The 20226-nt window shown below is 45.4% G+C and overlaps 1 protein-coding gene across 2 annotated transcripts in view; it reads left to right on the forward strand.

Moving 5' to 3' along the window:
* XDH (xanthine dehydrogenase) overlaps nucleotides 1-20226 on the forward strand; it is a 74406-nt gene that overhangs the window by 25640 nt on the left and 28540 nt on the right. Inside the window, exons 9-23 of one of the 2 annotated variants that reach the window (XM_033176128.1) lie at nucleotides 483-624; nucleotides 1455-1547; nucleotides 2158-2309; nucleotides 3573-3666; nucleotides 5320-5429; nucleotides 7902-8086; nucleotides 9597-9771; nucleotides 11244-11324; nucleotides 12755-12924; nucleotides 14677-14800; nucleotides 16505-16624; nucleotides 17106-17202; nucleotides 18153-18277; nucleotides 19039-19172; nucleotides 19603-19690. In XM_033176128.1, coding sequence (XP_033032019.1) covers nucleotides 483-624; nucleotides 1455-1547; nucleotides 2158-2309; nucleotides 3573-3666; nucleotides 5320-5429; nucleotides 7902-8086; nucleotides 9597-9771; nucleotides 11244-11324; nucleotides 12755-12924; nucleotides 14677-14800; nucleotides 16505-16624; nucleotides 17106-17202; nucleotides 18153-18277; nucleotides 19039-19172; nucleotides 19603-19690 — 1890 coding nt within the window. Of the gene's footprint in view, nucleotides 1-482; nucleotides 625-1454; nucleotides 1548-2157; nucleotides 2310-3572; nucleotides 3667-5319; nucleotides 5430-7901; nucleotides 8087-9596; nucleotides 9772-11240; nucleotides 11325-12754; nucleotides 12925-14676; nucleotides 14801-16504; nucleotides 16625-17105; nucleotides 17203-18152; nucleotides 18278-19038; nucleotides 19173-19602; nucleotides 19691-20226 lie in introns of both variants that reach the window. The other variant, XM_033176126.1, reaches the window with a different exon arrangement.

Below are 20226 nucleotides of genomic sequence, written 5' to 3' on the forward strand. Positions count from 1 at the left end.
ATTTGAGGGCTTCGTTCTCAGCCCAGTGTCACCCTGAAAGCACTAAAGCCAGCCTTCCTAGGCATCCCCTTATAACAAACCCTTCCTTCCTTCCTTCCTTCCTTCCTTTCTTCCTTCACTATAACAAACCCTTCCTTCCTTCCTTCCTTCCTTCCTTCCTTCCTTCCTTCCTTCCTTCCTTCCTTCCTTCCTTCCTTTCCTTTTCCCTCCCTCCCTCCCTCTCTTCCTTCCTTCCTTCCTTCCTTCCTTCCTTCCTTCCTTCCTTTCCTTCCTTCCCTTTTCATGCCTTGTCCGTGGTGTCCCCTGGAGACAGTAAGGGGAACTGCAAGGAATCTGGGCTTTCAGCCAGGTCTGTTGGGGACCTCAGGATCTTCTTTCACCAGTGAAAATGAGGCTCATACTGCCTCCTTCATGGAGGTCTTGTAAAGACTAAGCATATATTTAATAGGGATACAGTGTAGTAAGAAAACTACATTTCCCAGAGGCTGAAAGATACTCCTCGGAAGCAGCTGCGATTTGAAGGGGAGCGTGTGACGTGGATACAGGCCTCAACCCTCAAGGAGCTGCTGGACCTCAAGGCTCAGCATCCCGATGCCAAGCTGGTGGTGGGGAACACGGAGATTGGTAAGGGCCAGGGAGGCTGCCCTGGGGCTGCCAGGAGGCCTAGGGGTGTTTCTAGGTCTTCTTGCCCTTCCTCACCTCCCCCTGACCTTACTTTGCCTCTGCACCCTACCCCTCTGCCCCACTGACTACCTAGAGCCCACCAGAAAGCCCTGTACACTCCAGTTCCTGCAAAGGCCCCTGGCTGTGGAGTCCCACAGGCCTGGCTCAGCCCCTTGCTGGATGTGTGACCTCAGAAAAGTTGCTGGGACCTAGAGGACAGATTTGAAGTTTTTTCTCTCATTTTCCTTTTTTGTTTTAATGTTAAACTTTCATGTTTTTATTACGATTATACCCCAACATGAATAACCATTCCAGTACTGAAATTTGGTTATTCTTAGCTGTGTGATTTGGGCAAGAAACTTAACCTTTCTGTGCCTCAGCTTCATCTATAAACAGAAAAATCACGGTACCTCGTAGGGTTGTTGTAAGGATTAAATAAGTTAAAATAGGGAAAGTGCTTGGAAGGGTTCCTGACATACCTTAATTTCCTGTGTTTTCTAATGTTGTCCACACACACACACGAGTGAATTGAAACTCATTTCATTTGAATTCAGATAGGTTTTCTAAGAGGGAAAGAAAGACCTAGTTTTGGGCAGACAGTCCAAAGACTACATCTATTCCCACCCCTGGTCTACTGAGTTTCCTATTCCCAGACACCTACAGTCACCAGGGAGCATATTATGATTGTGAATATGTCATATATCCTCTGTGTAATGGTGAGAAAAGCTGCTAAGTCCTGCCCTGGTGATACAACAATGGGCCTACAACTTCAGCTTCTCGTTTCTCCCTAGGCATTGAGATGAAGTTCAAGAATATGCTGTTTCCTATGATCATCTGCCCAGCCTGGATCCCTGAGCTGAATTCAGTAGAACATGGACCCGAGGGTAAGGGGAGGTTCACTCCAAGCTCGTGGAGGGGCTATGAGGCTGGGGATATGTTACACGATGGGTGACAGGTGTCAGGGTGGCCTCCCCATTGGCTCTGGCTGCCCCCTGCTTCTCCTGGGGCTCACCTTGCACAGAGAAAAGTGGGAGAGACCCCATTCACTGCCTTTTCACCACCAAACATCCATGGTAGGGTGCCAAAGGGCAAGAGGCTGCGGGATCTTCAATCATTTTCTCAATTCTGGCTACACATTAGAATCATTCATCCGGTGGTGGGGAGGTGGGGGTTGTGCTTGAGTGCTTTTGAAAAGCATGCTAGAACTTCACCTTCAGAGATTCTGATTTTAATGAGTTGAGAACTACTGGTTTAGAGGAAAGAGCATCGGTTGTAGGATCAAGAGGCCTAAGCTTGAGTACTGGCTCTTTTATTAGCTGCGTAGCATTGGTTAAGTCACTCAATCGCTCTGGGCCCTAATTTCCTCATCCATGTAAAGCTGTGAGTCCTGATTCAGCCTTGCTCGGGTTGCTGGAAAGCTTCAGAGGAGCTGTGCATGAAAGCCTCTTCTGAACTGTGGGAAGAATTGCTGGGATTCCGATTGTGTGTTCCCAGGTATCTCCTTCGGAGCTGCTTGCCCCCTGAGCATTGTGGAAAAGACCCTGGTTGATGCCGTTGCTAAGCTTCCTGCCCAAAAGACAGAGGTGTTCAGAGGGGTCCTGGAGCAGCTGCGCTGGTTTGCTGGGAAGCAGGTCAAGTCTGTGGCGGTAAGTCGCTGTCAGAAGCAAGCGAGGCCCATAGGACGGAGTTTTCATCTGAAAGCAGGGCGGCCAGACTCTCACTTGTGTCAGTGCAGTGGGCCTCAAACTTTAGTGCTTAGAGTTGCCTGGGAGGAGCAGTGCTTGTTAAAGTGCAGATTCCTGGGCCCCACCCTCAGAGATTCTGATACGTGAGTCTGGGATATAGCCCAGCTCTTCAGGTGCTTCTGATGAAGGTGGTCTGTGGGGCACCCTGGGAACCATACCCCACGACTCATGGGCTTCATGCTGTGGTTGCAGAGATGAGGCTTCCTGCCTCCCTCCCCTTTCCTGAGCTTGGCTGAGCCAAACAGTAGGTGAATAAGAGATATGCTAGGGAGAAGCCAGAATTGGGAGGGGAATTTCCTTTCAGAGCTATGGGGAGAACCAGAGACAGAACCCTCCGACAGAGGGAGGAATCCACCTGTTGATTATTCAGTCAGCTTTCAGATGAGTCCACACATTCCCAGTTTGCAAATGGTGGCATTCAAACACCCTATGCCAGTGGAAGCTCTTCACAACAGCTCATGCTGTTGGAAGAAAAGCTATCCCTGCCATTTTTAAATTGTTTTTTTAAATTAAAACAAAACAGCCTATGCCTGTTCCTCCCAGCCCCCACCCCAAGTACCTGTCACTTCTGATTATAGATTAGGAGATATAAACTCAGAAACTCTACCGAGTTCCCTAGTTCTGCTAAAATCTACTTCCAGGAAGAATTTTGTTGTCATTGTGCAACTGATTTTCTTCCTGTTTTCTAATAATGAAAACCCTGTATCTGATTCTTCTTACATTTTTTTGCCAAGTTACCAGGAAGTTCAGATCCAAATAGAGCAAATTGTTCAACCTTAAGTCTTTCTCCTCTCTTTCCTTGATCTTTATCTTCTATTTTATTAACTTTATCTTCTATTTTATGGCCTCTGTGATAAATCACCTCAATCCTTTCGGGAAAAGGTTGGGTGAAATCATCAATCAAACAAACGAACACACGTAAAGGGGCTTGCCTGCTAAAATTTTAGAGTTGGGATCCAATCTCAAGTGTTCTGATTTCAAATTTTGCGCATTTTTCAGAATGCCTAAGTTCTCACTGTGCTGTTACTGTGACTACAGTAGACACAGGTCCTCAGGGGTCTGCCTGCAGCAAGGGTCACCTGGCTGCCCTGGGTTCAGAAGCCTGCTGCGTGAGCAGGGGTTTCCTGGGGTGGGCTCTCACTGCATGCTCTCTGCTTGTTTTAGTCCGTTGGAGGGAACATCATCACTGCCAGCCCCATCTCCGACCTCAACCCTGTGTTCATGGCCAGTGGGGCCAAGCTGACACTTGTGTCCAGAGGTGAGCTGCCTGAAGCAGAGGTCCAGGAAGAAGGACTTGGGGGAGAAAAGTCTCACCAGATAGGTCATTTTCTGGAGAAACAGAGTTCAAAGTTCAGTGACCCAGCTTTCCCTAAGGTTTGGATCCAGGGAAGCAAGGAAAATGTACCTGGTTTGGGGGACAGGAAAGCTGGACCTTTTCTTTGTAGAGAATTCACAGCAGGTATTGCTACCTGCATGCCTTATCTAGTGGGGTACTGGGGCTGGGATGCACTGGCTCACCACAGCCTGCTGTTGGACCTTCAGGAATTCTGTGAGCCATCTGTGAAACAGTTACTAATAAAAATCAGGCCAGGTGTGGTGGCTTATGCCTGCAATCCCAGCACTTTAAGATGCCGAGGTGGGAGGATTACTTGAGGTCAGGAGTTCAAGACCAGCCTGGCCAACATAGTGAAACCCCATGTCTACTAAAAACACTAAAATTAGCCAGGTGTGGTGGTGTGCGCCTTTAGTCCCAGCTGCTTGAGAGCTGAGTCAGGAGAATCACTTGAACCTGGGAAGTGGAGGTTGCAGTGAGCCAAGATCTCACCACGGCACTCCAGCCTGGGTGACAGAGTGAGACCCTGTCTCCAAAAATAAAAATAAAAATAAAGTTGTGTAAAATTACAATGAAATAAATTATATTCAAAACAAAAGGAATAAATACTCAAAATTTATCACTTCCTAATTACTTCATTTTGCTGTTATCAGTGCTCTTGGAGTTATTTGCATCTGTCTGTCTGTACAGTGGACATGCTCTACAATTATGTGCTCCTGTGCATCGCTGCCTTGTCAGAGGGTTCCCGAGACCACCCCAGCTCTGATATTCACTGAGAGGATTCAGCATGCCGTCATATTCCTGGCTATGACTTACTATAGCAGGAGGATGCAAAATCAGCAAAGGGAAAAGATACATGGGAGCAAAGTCTGGAGGAACCAGGCCCAATTTTCCAGAGACTTCTCCCAGTGGAGTCACACAGTGTATGCTTAATTCCTCTAGCAATAAGTTGTGACAACACAACTGATGCCTTGCCTACCAGGGAAGCTTGTTAGAGGCTCAGCGCCTGGGGTGTTCTTGGGAGCTTGTCACATAGGCAGCCTCTACTAGCAGGTGCCCAAAGTCTAGACTCCCAGAAGGAAAGCAGGGGTTCAGCATAAACTATTGTTTGTACAGATAATTTAGGCGCAGTGAGCTGCTCTATCATGGAGCACTGGGAACCCTTCTGAAGTACAAGTTCCCAAGGGCCAGCCTTGTAAGCAACCCCTACAGAGGAGAGCTGTCCGGGTTGCTGTGCTCTTTCCCGCCTTCTTCCCAGTTTCACATGCAGTGATGCAACTTTGGCGGCCTGAAATTGGCTATCGAAAGTATTTACACCACACAAATTGGCAAATGCTATAAACCAGGGCTTTTCCCCCCAACACGGAACTGGTCATTAAAGATTCACCAGCACACCATTGCTTAAGGATGCTTAAGGATTTCAAATGGAGGATTTGGCCCCAGTTGTGCCAGTCATTCCCTCTGACTGTGGGCATTGGAGACCAGCATGAAGAATCCCACTGATGGTTGTCCTTTGCTCCCCATGGGGTTCCCAGCCTTTCCCTCACGTTGGCTCCTCTTCATCTTGCTTCTGTATAGGCACCAGGAGAACTGTTCCAATGGACCACACATTCTTCCCTGGCTACAGAAGGACCCTGCTGAGCCCGGAGGAGATACTGCTCTCCATAGAGATCCCCTACAGCAGGGAGGTGAGATGTTGGCATTGGTTCCAGGCTCTGCTCAAATGAGTCCGACTGCCAGGCTCTAGACAAAGAGATCAGAATCTGCCTCAGGGACCAATGTGAGCCTCTCTCAATCTTTACATTGATGATTTTTCTCTCTGAACTTTGCCTCTATTGAACCAACCATATTCCTTTCTGGACAACGAGAAGTTGCAGGATAGGAGTCCACGTGGCATGGACTGTGGAACCAGATAGCTAGAAACTTGGTCCTGAGTGAGTCATTTCACCTTTCTGAGCCCTAATTCCCTCATCCGTAAAATGGGCACCATGTCACTTACTCTACGGGTTATTGTGAGGACTGAAAATAAATAATTCATAAGGTTCCTGGTGATGCCTAGAAGCCAGTGGAGATGACCAGCAGCTAACAACAGAATTCCAAGAACACATGTTGCTGTCAAGGCTTCCTGCCCATGTCAGAGGAAATTTGCTTTCCCGTGGTGAAGAATGTGGGGTTCATGTGCTGCATGAAGAAGCTGCCTGTGGCTCAGACCATATGCTGATCTTAGACTTGATGAGGTGTTGCTTCACTGACCTCACTGTGGATTGGTGCGGATGGATTCGTGCTTCATGAGTGGCTCTTCTGGCCTGTTGGGGCAGGTCTGGGCACCACTGGCTGCCTTACTCTTTGTTCCCTGGGGCCTGTGATGTCTTGACCTGCTGTGGGTCTTTCCTCTCCTAGCAGCTACCAGCTCACAACACATTCCAAAAGGCAACTGGGAGAGGCTTGGGGAGCCGCTGTCAGGGAGAATGTGAAGTTTCCCACAGCCAGCGCTTTAGTGAGTGATCTAAGGCATGTTCTGCCCTTGGTAATTTTGACCTCCTTAATGAGAATGCTATTTAATTAGAGCAATTATATCCCTGAGGTGGTTTCTTAATGGTTTTCTAGCTTGTCTGTATAGACCATTTTGAGCAGTGATTCCCAGAGTTTTGAATTTCAGAGTTCAGTAATTCTTTTTTTTAATTATGAGCGATGAAAGGGGGAGGAAACAGGTGTAGCTCTATTCAGTTTTTATTTGCCAGGCATGGTCATTAACAAAATACATCCTTCCATAAAAGAAAGGAGATTTTAATACCCAGAATTAGGAAACTCTCAAGAAAGGATATTGTCAACCTGCCACTGACAGTTCACTGTACCCCAGCAAGAATGTCCCCATGGATGGGCACAGTCCTGGGAGTGAGCACCTGGGACCTCTGTTCCAGAACAAAGGTCAAACTCTGGGCTCAGTGCCCCAGAGCCACGCTTAACATCCAAGCGGAGCTAGCTTTGTCATCAGGAGGGGGCTCCATGGCTTCTTCAGAGAAAAGCCTGTGGCCATTTGGGGGCCTCAACTGTGGGCCTCACTGTGCTTTTTCCAATAGATCTCCTCTCCCTAAACATGCTAATTTTATTGTTCATCAGAATTTGCGGTGCCAGAGTAAGTACAGACCTCAAAAGGAACCTGACACAGGAAGAGCTTGAAGTCAGGTGGCTCTTACCTGGAAAATAACTCATGCTCTCCTCCTATCCTTAAAGACAGATCCTAGCTCAAACCCAGGAAGGAAAATGTGTTTAAAGTGCAAGGGCAGTGATTATTGCATAGTGTTATAGTGATATTTTCTTTTAGCAAGACTTCTTTCTGTCTTTCTTTCTTTTTCTTTTCTTTTTATTTTTTTTGAGACAGAATCTCACCCTGCCTGCTGGCCCAGGCTGGAGTGCAGTGGCATGATCATGGCTCACTGCGGCCTCAACCTCCCAGGCTCAAGTGATACTCCCACTTCACCCTCCCAAGTAGCTGAGACCACAGGAGTGCGCCACCACACCTGGCAATTTTTTTCTTTTTTTGTAGATATAGGGCCTCACTATATTGCCTAGGCTGGTTGAACACTTGGCTTCAAGCACTCCTCCTGCCGAGGCCTCTGGGATTACAGACGTGAGCCACTGTGCCTGGGGTTCTTTCACCAAGATTTCTGAATGATGCCAATAGACTGGTGGGAGGGGCAGGTTGGAGAGGGCACTGTGAAGGCCACAAGCAGAGGATGCCAAGGGCCAAACAGTCTCAGTCCCCAGAGAGCCTGGGGGGACACTGATAGTGGGCACCAGGGTGGGGAAGGTAAGGGGCATGAGGGGTCTCTGAGGAGCCTTTGTGAAAGCACATTTCCTCCCCTGCAGCTGTTGTTCAATGGAGACCACCCAGTTCTCCTTTGTCCCTGACCCTCAGCTTTTGTGACTAGCAGGGAGAAATCCTGGTTTTTTTCCAGCTTCTGGGAATGCTACTTGGAACCTCTCCTAAACAGGTGGTAATCAGTTACATTTGACCTTTGATTCCTGGGGCCAGCTCACACACTGATGTGTGATGGTGTTATCCCCTCACCTCACCTCATAGCCCTGTGGTTTGGGTCTGCCATTTGCAGCCCCTGCAAAGCAAGGTGGAAAACAGGCACCTTCCTGTTCTCTTTTAGGGGGAGTATTTCTCAGCATTCAAGCAGGCCTCCCGGAGAGAAGATGACATTGCCAAGGTAACCAGTGGCATGAGAGTTTTATTCAAGCCAGGAACCACAGAGGTAGAGGAGCTGGCCCTTTGCTATGGTGGAATGGCCAACAGAACCATCTCGGCCCTCAAGACCACTCAGAGGCAGCTTTCCAAGTAAGAGCTAACAGCAGAATAAAACTGCTGCTACTGTTGCTGCTACTAATAGTATCATTGTTACTGCTGCTACTACTATGACTACCAATAGTATTACTATTGCTGCTACTACTACCATAACTACTGCTACTGCTGCTACTATTGCTACCACTTCTACTTCTACTATAACCACAGTTGCTACTACTACTATTACTAATACTACTACTAGTATTACTGCTAGGAGTATTGCCACTGCTATGCTATTACCATTGCTGCTACTACTATTATTAATACTATTGTTACTGTTACTGCAAGTATAATTAATATTATGATTGCTGCTACTCCAGCTGCTTCTACTACTAGAATTACTGCTGTTACTCATTATTGCTATCACTATGACTACTGTTGCTACTACTATCACTACAGCTACAATCATTGCTGCAATTCCTACTGTCACTATTATGATTAGTATTATTGCTGTTATTACTATTACTACTACTGCTGCCTCTTCTACTACTTGTTCTGTTAGTACTACTACTACTACTATTACTGGTGTTATACTAGTATTTTACTAACACCATTACTGCTGCTACTATTATTGCTACTGAAATTACTACTACTACTACTGTTACTGCTACTATGACTATTACTATTGCTACTAGTATTGCTGCTACTACTATTACTACTAACAGTAGTATTACTGCTGTTATTGATGCTGCTGGTGCTATGACTGCTACTTTTTGGCATTGCTTCTGTTACTACTATTATTACTACTGTTGCTGTTGATTCTATTACAACTTCTATGACTTTTACTACTTCTACTGCTACTATCTATATTGCTACAACTACTGCAACTATTATTGCTGTTGATAGTGTTATTACTAGTAGTATTGATGCTGATGCTACTACCACTGCTCTGTAATTATTACTATTGCTACCACTATGGCTGTGATTAGTACTGCTGCTACTACTATTACTATTACTATGGTTATTATATAATTGTACAAGCACTTGTACCAAGCACTTCACTAACATTATCCTAGGAAATCCTTACAGCACCCACATAAGATCAATAAAGCTTAACTTGGATTTTGGTTCCTTGGTTCCAAAATTCCTGGCTTTGTCATTTACCAAATAGGTAACGTAAGTCAAGTTACTTGGCCTCCCTGTGCCTCAGTTTTCTCCTTGGTAAATGGGTATACGAATTTTTCCTACTACATTTTAAAATTTAAATTAAAAGTGAGAATTCACGTAAAACACTTAAGACATTGCCTGGCACATTGTGAGGATTTGATAGATTTTTAACTGTTATTACTTTGGTGGTCTTTTAAAATTGCATCTATTTTTAAAGATGAGGAAACAGAAGCTCAATGAGGTTAATTTAAGTTGCCTAAAGTCACCCAACTCTAAGTATCCAAGCTGAATTTTGAACCAAGCTTTATACAGCTCTGAGGCTCTGGGCACACAGCTCTACACAAAGGGATGTGGAGGGCTGGGCAGTAGTGCTGTCCGATGCCCTGCACTCTGGCAGGCTCTGGAAGGAGGAGCTGCTGCAGGACGTGTGTGCAGCCCTGGCGGAGGAGCTGCATCTGCCTCCCGACGCCCCCGGTGGCATGGTGGACTTCCGGCGCACCCTCACCCTCAGCTTCTTCTTCAAGTTCTACCTGACAGTCCTTCGGAAGCTGGGCCAAGAGAACCCGGAAGACGTGAGTGGGGCCTGGCCAGGCACTGGCTCTCTGTAGCATGTTTGGGGATATAAGAAGTTGGTCTGGGTAGTAAACTTACTCCTCTCCTCCAGACATCTGAGGGCAGAATAGCAGGGACCAGGGTCACAGCACAAGAATCATGGAAATGGGAGTGACCAGCTGGCTTAGAGGCAGAGTGCTGGGCTGGGCTTTGGGGACAAAGGTTCTTGCTCTGTAATCTCAGCTACTCGGGAAGCTGAGGCAGGAGAATCGCTTGAACTCGGGAGGCAGAGGTTGCAATGAGCCAAGATTGTGCCATTGCACTCCAGCCTGGACTATGAGAGAGAAACTGTCTCAAAAAAAAAAAAAAAAAAAAAAAAAAAAAGAGAAAAGAAAAAGAAAAGAAAAGAAAAAAGAAAAGAAAGAAAGAAAGAGAACAAAAGAAAGGGAATACAGAGTGTGATAAGTACGTAGGGTGGAATGGGAATGTCAGGTGGGGCTGCAATAGCCAGGAGGCCATGGAATGCATAGGATGTGCCCTCAAGAGAGCGTGCAGGCTAAGATGGGGCCCAGCTCCTGAGATTTGTTCACCAGGAATTTCTTTTGCATCTATCCTATGTCAGGTTGCATGAGGTGCTAGGGGGCAGCTCAGTGTGGGGGAGAACATGGACAATAAAGGCCACACTTGGGAGACAACTGCGGAGATGGAGTGTGGAGGGAGCCCAAAGTGGAGAGGATGTCACTGATGCAGGGACAGCAGAGATAAATCCCTCTTTAAAAAAAAAAACAACTTTAAAAATACAGGATTGGATAAAGAAAACCTAAAATTACCTTACTCTCAAATCCCAGAGAAAACCACTGCTAAATATTTTGGTTATTTCCTCTGATCTTTTTTCCAGCATTTATCTGTCCATCTATCTGTTATACTGTTTGTCTGCTCCATCTCTCTCTCTCTGTTTCTAGCTGTCCTTCCATCCATCTATCAACACCTATCATCTTCCTGTCTTTTGATGTGGATATATTATTTTCTAAATAGACTTGGGACCACACTGCATATAGAGCTTTAAATTCCCCTTTGCTTCCATTGGGATTATATCGTGAATAGTTTCCATATCATTAAATGCTTCCCATGGAATTGAGGAGGGCAAGGAAGACTTTTCCAGGAAGGCTGGAGGAGAAGGATATTCCCAACAGAGACAGCAGCAGGCATAAATACAAGAAGGAGGGAAAGAGTTTGGGGTGTTGGAGGAAGTACAGACCATTCAGTCTACAGGGTACAGCGGGGGGCTAGCAGTGAAGCTGAGGCTGCTCTTAAATGCTGGGTTCTCAGAGCCCATGTTTGGATGCTGAGAGATCCAGGCAGCACTCAAAGGGGCATGAAATGAAGAGATAAGGGGATCAGTTGTCACTTTGGTTATTTGGGGACAACTAAGGAAGGGATCAATGATTGAAACATAATCCTGATCACCTCTGTTATCTTGTCTCCACAGAAGTGTGGTAAACTGGACCCCACTTTCGCCAGTGCAACTTTACTCTTTCAGAAAGACCCCCCAGCCAATGTCCATCTCTTCCAAGTGAGTACAGTCAGTGTATGGCTAAGATCAGGGTACTTTGCAGGCCACATAAGTTGGCTAGTGGCTGACCATCAGCTAGTGACTAACTTGAATTGTATGTAGGTGCATAAAGCTCCTTACGCTTGTGCGTAAATATCCAGTGAAGAAAATGGGAATCGTATAGATGTTAATGTCACTAGTCACTATTTCTCCCTTGTGTGCCTAAATTTCTCTCTTTGAGATTAGACTCTTAGTTGCACCTCTTTCTTACAGATTTTTTTTTTTAACATGAAGGATAATGTGCAAAGCCAGATGTCTTCTTGAGCATGCTAAAACAAACAAACAGACAAACCATCTATCTACTCCAGCTTTTTGAGAGGTGCTAGGTAAAGGGTCAGCAAACTTTTCCGTAAAACATTTTAGATTTTGTGGGCCAGATGGTTTCTATTGCAACTTCTCAACTCTGTCATTGTAGCACAAAAGCAGCCACAGGCAAAACATGAATGAATGAGTGTGTTGTCTTCCAATAAAGCTTTATTTACAAAAACAGGCAATGGGCCTGTGTCAGCCCCCAGGCCACAATTTACTGCCCCCTGCACACTGGAGTGTGGTTGGCCCAAGCATGGACTCTGGGGCCTGACTGCTTGAATTTGTATCCACACTCTGCCATTTCATAATTGTGCAACCTTGAACAACTTATTTATCCTCTTGTGTGCCTCTTAAGCAAGTTAATTATACCCACCTGCAAATGTGGATAATCACATACCTGTTTCATGAGATGGTTTTGAGGATTAAACGTGTTAATAAAAGTAAATTGCTTAGATGGTCCCTGGGATACGGTGAAACTTTCAATAAACATTAGCCATTGTTATGATTACTTTGTAAAACAAAAACAACTTTATTATAAAATCAATAATTTAAAACATTTTAGAAAATATGGAAAAGTATAAAGAAGAAAATAAAAATCATGAAAAATTCCACCTCCAAGAGCAAATTATTATTATATTTTTGTTTAATTCTTTTCATTATTTCCTATGCGTATATGGACATGTATATACTATATTTATAGCATATATTATCTTTTCCTACAGAATTTGAATTATTGTCAAACACAAACACAAATGTTTTATGTCCTGTTTTTATGCTTGCATGAACAATCCTTCTAGTTAAAGTCCTTCAAAAGTATGTTTTAATGGTTGCATACTATTGTGTTAGATGGGGCTGCATAATTTATTTGCTCAATCCCCAAATAGTGGAAATGTAAGTTCTTCTTTTCTTGTTGTTCTTTTATAAAACAATACTACGACCACCCTTGCCATCACTTATCCACCTTCCTGTTCCCTTTGCCCCTCACCCCCTGCATTCTTTATTCTTACCCCTCGGTGTGCTTTGCCATGTAGAGGGGCAGTGTCCTTGACAGCTCAGCCTGATTGATGACCCTGTCATTCCAGGAGGTGCCCAAGGGCCAGTCGGAGGAGGACATGGTGGGCCGGCCCCTGCCCCACCTGGCAGCGAACATGCAGGCCTCTGGTGAGGCCGTGTACTGTGACGACATCCCTCGCTATGAGAATGAGCTGTCGCTCCGGCTGGTCACCAGCACCCGGGCCCACGCCAAGATCAAGTGAGTGTCACCACCAGGAGGAGTTGGTGGAATGCTGTGAGGGAGCTGCTGGGAGCACCCAGGAGATTTCTCTCATCCTGCCAGGCCATGGAGATGCAAAGATAATGACGTGCCTCCAGGACCTCCCAGGCTAGAGAGAGGGGAAGACCTTCTAGACAGCTCCTATTATTATCTCTGTGTTCCAGATGAGGAAACTAAGGCACAAGTAGGGTATGTTACTTGCCCCAGGCCGCACAGTTGGCAAGTGGCAGAGTTGGAGTTTGAAGCCAAGCAACTGAGCAACTGTGTTGTGTTGTTGCCTCTGCATGTTCAAGCCAGACAGCGTGAACTTCACTTCCTGGTGGGCGTTAGACACATAGCCTGCTGAGTAGAGCAGCTAGGAAAAGCCCTTCCTTGGGCCCACTGCATGGACTAGGAATCAGGTTTCCTTGTCATTGGTCTTTTCTCTGCTGCTGCTCCTAGTTTGGAGATGGACTCCCTCCAGGAATGGTGAACCAGGCACGGCTGAAATCTAACAGATAAATAAACTTGTCCAGGTCCCTAAAAAAAAAAAAAAAGGGTTTATGTTCCTATGGTTGCTAGCTATAGGATACATTCTTTCCCTTTTTTTCCTTGTCTTGAGCCCATATTGACAATACCATAACCCACATTATCTACACTCAAACCACCTCCATCCAAGCAATGTGTGAATGGATGGAGGAGGATGAGGGGGTTGACATTGTCGTAACTGCAACAACTGGGGCCTTCCCGGGCTGCATACACTTGGAGGTGGGTGTGGCAGGACAGAGCTTAACCCTCCTAACTTAACCTCAGTTCCGATAATACCAGTCACGCTGCTTTCTGGCTTAGTGACTTTGGACAAGCTACCTAACTTCCTTGAGTTTGAGTTTCCCCAAACATAAAATGGGAATTAGGATAAGCACTTTCAGAGTTTCTTGTGAGGGTTAAGCATTTGGAAGATGGTTAGTAGTACTTCAGGGCAGTTTCCATACCTTTCCCTGAAATGTGTTGCCCTATTTCCCTATGGGGGCATGTGCCAGTATGATCAGTACATAGTTGAGACTGTTTCCTTGATATTATATTCAGGCATTCTCCTTTTGAGGTTCATGTTTCCTCATTATGGTAGGATGCCCTGTCATGCTGGGATAGCACCATGAATGCAGGGAGAGAAATGCAGCTCTATGAAGCTGTTCAGGGCCATTGGATCAGTGGCACAGCAGGGCCCTATGTGCTGCTTTTGGAAGGGAGCTAGGTGTGATGCGTGAGTTAGCCAGAGCTCTCTAGAGTAAATGCTGTTCATTCTGATATGGCTCGCTTGTACTTGGAGACTAGACAGGGCACCATGTAAGGTATAAAGAGGCCTGGCCTGCCTTATTCACATTATTTATTTTTAAATGGAGACAGCATCGTGCTATGCTGCCCAGGCTGGTCTGAAACTCCTGGGCTCAAGTGATCCGCCCACCTTGACCTGACAAGGTGCTGGGATTACAGGCATGAGCAACTCTGCCTGGCTGGCTTATTCACTGTATATCCCCAGCAACATTCAGCATAGTGGCCTGAACATGGTGAGGATTTAATCGACATTTGCAGAATAGAGTATAATTGAATTAGAATCTAATAGAAAAGAAGCAGAGAAACGAGGAATCAGGATGGAGCCAAGCCAATCAAAATAAAAACAGGGTTGTCCAACTAGGTGATGGGTTCCCTGCTCCAGCTTGCTGGCCTGGCCCCTCACACCACTCATTCTTGCAGGTCCATAGATATATCAGAAGCTAAGAAGGTGCCAGGGTTTGTTTGTTTCATTTCCGCTGATGATATTCCTGGGAGTAACATAACTGGAATTTGTAATGATGAGACAGTCTTTGCAAAGGATAAGGTAGGTCTTGGATTTTTTTATATGAAGTAAATTGAATAAGTATTGAAGTTTTAATTTGTGTACATTGCTCCAAACTCCTGATCTGGAAAGGTTATACATTTGCATGGACTGTGGCCATCATCCAGTTGGCCCATATTCAGCACAGTCCACAAAGGGATAGAATATGTTACTTGTTTATTTAATTGATGCCTGCTGTTTGTACATAGTAGGATGTCTCTATGCCAAAGTGGCAGTAAAACAAGGCTGGTGATTACATTTGAACTAACAATTGGGTTCTTAAGGTACAATAGTAAACTCCTTAATTAAAATAAAATAAGAATACATTTAACAAACTAACTAGAAATCACAATACCACCACTATGTGAATTGATAATTCACTTACACGAAAGTTGATCTATTGATTTCAACTATATGGAATTCTGCAACAACAAACAAAATTCTTTAAATGTTTAAGACAGCTGCTACAGAAGTCCTTATATTTTACTCATATAATTCTCGACAGTCATTTTGTAATTCCAGTAGACATCAAATCTTGCAAATTAGACATGAGTGGGTATTTCTGAAGAGTGAGTTCATCTTATTATTCATGTAAAAGTGAAGGAGCGAACAAAAAACTAAAAATGTGAGAACAAGGACTCCATGAGGAAAGCATTTCATAGAAGAACAAATTGCTTTACATACTTCAAGAGCTTCTCAGGGCAGTGCTAGCATTATGGCTAGTGAGAGTCAGCCACATTTAACCACCATTGCACTAACCAACAGCCAGATTTAACCACCATAGCACTAACCAACTAAGTCAATAGCTTATTTGGGCCACAAAGATAATTATCAGAGACATGCATGCTAATTGTTGGTTCCTATTGTCAGAAACCTCATCTTCTAAAGTGATGTGTTGGACAAAAATTTTTTGTTGTTTACTTTTTTGGGGATGTTGGATGAAAATTATCTCTGAAGGAGATCCATTAAGCTTTTATGAAACTGAATTATTGAAGAAAAGAAAACAACAATCATTATCATATAAATTTTTAAAAATCTTTTTATGGGTCATCAAGTCTAAGAACCAGCATTTGAGAGCTACTGCTTTTGGGTATTAGATGAAGTATGGGACACGATACTTAAAAAAAAGTATCACGTCTTGTAAGCATATGTCTTACTTGCCTTATACTGATGCTTACAGCCTTTACAGCCTTTGAGAAGCTTTTGATATAAATCTGGGAAATAGAACATAGAAGAGAGTGGTGTAGTGAAAAGAAAATAAAACTGGGGGTCAGGGTCTAAGATTAGTCATGATCTATTAATAGTGACTAGCCAAATGTGGCCTTGCCTTCTGAGTCTCCGTAGGAAGACCAATGGTGTTGGAGTGAATCTGAATTGACAAACACACTTCCTGGTGCCATATCCCCCTTTGTGCTCATGGCAAACGAGTAATCAATTGCCACATTCTATCTGGTTCAGCTTCTCAATAGTCTGCCAGTACTAAATACTCAGAATTGGCCCTTGAGATGAAATGTGTTTGGCATCTTGATCCTAATGATCCTCAGTCAGTAGGATAAGGAAATTAAGAGGCCCCGGGGCATTCCTAAAATGTGCTTTGATTGTGAGGCCAGGGACTTCTTTTGGCTTTTTGAACAATCCAAAAATAATTTGTTTCACTATGAGCCGGGTTGCGGGTTGCGTTCTTTAACAGTCTGTCTCTGCTACTAGGTTACTTGTGTTGGGCATATCATTGGTGCTGTGGTTGCTGACACCCCAGAACACACACAGAGAGCTGCCCAAGGGGTGAAAATCACCTATGAAGAACTACCAGCCATTATCACAATTGAGGTAACTGAGAATGGGCTGCCTGTGTAGAGGAATGAGCTCCGTGTCCCTGGATGTGCATTTATTATGATTCCCTAGAGGGAATTTGAGCAGCAGGTAGGAATTTGGCTAGATGAGTTTTAAAATCCCTTTCAACCCTGGGATTTGGGGTCCCATGAAATCTTCCCCTTTACGATCTTAGGCCCAGTCCACTAACAACAGCCAAACTGAGTTCCTCCTTCCCAAAATTTTACCTCCATCTGGTCCTTGTGGTATTCTTTGCTTTTCCTTGAGGTCCAGGGTTGTCCACCTACAGCTGAGGAAATGGAGGAAGATGATTCCCTGGGCTACGGTAGAGCTTACTTCAAGTCTGTATGTGAAGCGTATAGAGATTCATTTATGGGAAGAGAGTCAACAATTCAGAGAGCTTCTCTTTCCCTAATCAGAACCCATCTTTCCCTCCCTGCTAAAAGTCACATTTCTGAAACTTCTTTGTGATCCCCAGGATGCTATAAATAACAACTCCTTTTATGGACCTGAGCTGAAGATCGAGAAAGGGGACCTTAAGAAGGGGTTTTCCGAAGCAGATAATGTTGTGTCAGGTAGAGCTGTTCCATGCCGCAGTGGGAATGGGGTGGCCCTGGTTTGCAAATTAAATTCAAGAGATATGCATTGAACCCTGAAACAGGGAAGTGATTTCCAGACATTTCCTAACAGAAAATTCCCTCTTACATTTGTAGCAAAATCGTGGACAGTTGGCTGGGAAAGAGCTTCAGTCATCTTAATCTCTACTCTCCTGTCTCTAGGCTGGACCTAATGATTCTAGAGAGATTCTAGAGTATTCTGATCTGGAAGACCATCTAGGGAAGATAACAGCCACAGATGCCTGACAGCCTTAGGTCTGCCAGGCCTCTAACTGCATAAACTCTCATCATCCCCCTACCTGGAGGCAGTCCTTACTCATATTCAACTAGCATTCTCCCTCCTCTTCCCTTTGCCCTGCTCTCCCTCCACCTCTGTCTCTGACACTGTGAAATCACATCCATTGCTCTCACCCCAGGACAACGCAGCTGACTATCTCTTTTGGAACTGTTTTTTACATTGGCTGTTGTGTTTTGCAAAGTCACTATGAAGCTAACTCTCCACCAGGCCTGGTAGCTTAGGTTCTGGAAGATGCTCTGGTTTTCAGCATTTCAATCACATCTATTAATCCCTGCTTTACCTTTTCCAAAACTGTACAATGACAGTTTTCAAAATCCTTGATTTCCATAAGCTGCAGTGAGAAGAGAACTTTGGACTGGATGCATTTCGGTGTCATTCTGGTTTCTTTGTTCAGGGGGTGGGGGTGAGGGTAGAGCACTCAGCTTCCAAATGGCTAAGACTTTGGGATCCTTTTCCACCCCAAGTGGGAAACCTTGAGGTTACCCCTCAGGTAACCGTGCGATCAGTTGCTTCCTGCCCAGGCCACTTGGCAGAGTGTACTCTCTCCTTAGGCAAGCTGGCCCCTTCTGCAGAATCGAGCTCACTGTGAGGGATCTCACTGCTTCCCCAGGGGAGTTATACATCGGTGGCCAGGAGCACTTCTACCTGGAGACTCACTGCACCATTGCTGTTCCAAAAGGCGAGGCAGGAGAGATGGAGCTCTTTGTGTCTACCCAGAACACCATGAAGACCCAGGTAGGTGCCTTTGGGTCAGCATAAGGGGCTGACAGGGCAGCGGGGAGCTCCTAGCAAACCAGGAGGGCCATGTGGGAAATGGAAAGAGGGAGATGTGGGCTGGTCCAGAGGGTACTCGAGTGTCACAGTCCTGGAGTCAGACTCTGTCACCAACAAGCTGGTATCACTGACCTTGTTCCGTAACTTTTCTCAGCCTCAGTTTTCTCGTCTATAAAATGGGGCTTGGGTGGGTCGTCGTAATTATTAGATGAGTTTTAATATTTAGACTAGAGTTTGGTACATGTTGGCTGTTATCATTTCAGTGCCTATGGCCTTGGTCAAGTCATATCCTGCCTCAGTTTCCTCATATGTAAAATGAAGGTATTGGATTAAGTCATAGCCACAGGGCCCACTAAATTATCTACAGCAGCTCAAATAGTCCTCATTTCTCTACTGCCTGTAATGTGACAGCGGTTGCCAGTGTTTTTGGCAGCTGGTCGTACTCTCATGATCTCCCAGTCCCTGGTCACCTGGTCAGACGGAATAAGTTTCTAAAAGTATTCTATGACCAACTGCTTGCCCTCTGGTTAAAAACCAGTGCCTGAATTCAGTCTGGCAGGCCCCAGCATCACTAACCACAAGGCTGCATGGGGATTTTGAATTAAGGAATTTCAGAATTCACAGTAGTAATTAGGTCCATGCATATTGGACAGGCTCTGCATCAGGCCTGAAATAAGTTCAGATAATGCATTCAATGTGAATGTTCTGTCTTTTACCCATAGAGCTTTGTTGCAAAAATGTTGGGAGTTCCAGCAAACCGGATTGTGGTTCGAGTGAAGAGAATGGGAGGAGGCTTTGGAGGGAAGGAGACCCGGAGCACTGTGGTGTCCACGGCGGTGGCCTTGGCCGCATATAAGTGAGTTCCAAAGCCTGTTTCTCCTATCTGGCTCTGGGAAGAAGACTAAGGCTACTTCTGCCAGGAAGGATTTCTCGACTTCCCCGTTAGAATTAGTTTCCTCCTGCTTTGAATTCTTACAGCCCTCTGTTTTTAGAACCCTTGGGCATAGTAGGAGGGTAACATCGCCTGTTCCATTGTGGTCTGGCACAGGTGTCCACATCTGATCTCCCCTACCTGGCTGTGACCTCTCTGAAGGAAAACACATACCTCGCGTCCTTATATTCTCCACCTTGTGTAGCACTGTGCCTAGATGGCAAAGCAGCCCAGTACAGGTCTGCTCAGCATGCCGGTGGAAAAGGTGGCTTCCTGGCTGTTTTTGTTCTGAGACTCGCAGGGCTGAGTTGCTGTTGAAGGCTCACAGGCTTCTAATCTTTTCGGTACCCCCCAGGACTGGCTGCCCTGTGCGCTGCATGCTGGACCGTGATGAGGACATGCTGATAACTGGTGGCAGACATCCCTTCCTGGCCAGATACAAGGTTGTAGATGTTGGGGCTGTGCTGGGACGGGAAGTGCCATTTTGTGAGGAAACCTGGACCAAATGTCCAGGCCTCCTTGAGCTGCACTCTTACTTTTTGCCTATCTGTAGAAGTTCAAATAAGATATAGCCAGAAGAGAAATTCAAGTAGGCTAACAGCAACATAGAAAGGTAGTGCTGAGGGAGGCTGGTACCTCATCTCCCAAGGGTGGCATTCGTGACTTCTGTGGATTTCCTGTGTTCTGAGTCTGGTCAGGCTCAGAAACATGATTCACCAGCAGACTCAGGGTCAACCCATCGTGCTTGGTAGCCCAACATTAACATGATCACAGGCCTGACGTAAACATTGGAATGACAGCTTAGTAATTTACTGTGAGAAATAGAACTTTCCAGGAGCCTGGTTAGCCCCAAGATGTTCGGATAAGCACCTGCTTTCCCAGATCATGGTTGGAGACTGTCCACACTTCTCTCTGGGACAGTCCCTTTTTTGGGGTTCTGTGGATGACCTATGCACCCTTTTCCTGTACACATCAGCAG

Source organism: Trachypithecus francoisi, unplaced genomic scaffold (assembly GCF_009764315.1).
Source record: "Trachypithecus francoisi isolate TF-2019V2 unplaced genomic scaffold, Tfra_2.0 Lachesis_group17, whole genome shotgun sequence".
Taxonomy (NCBI): Eukaryota; Metazoa; Chordata; class Mammalia; order Primates; family Cercopithecidae; genus Trachypithecus; species Trachypithecus francoisi.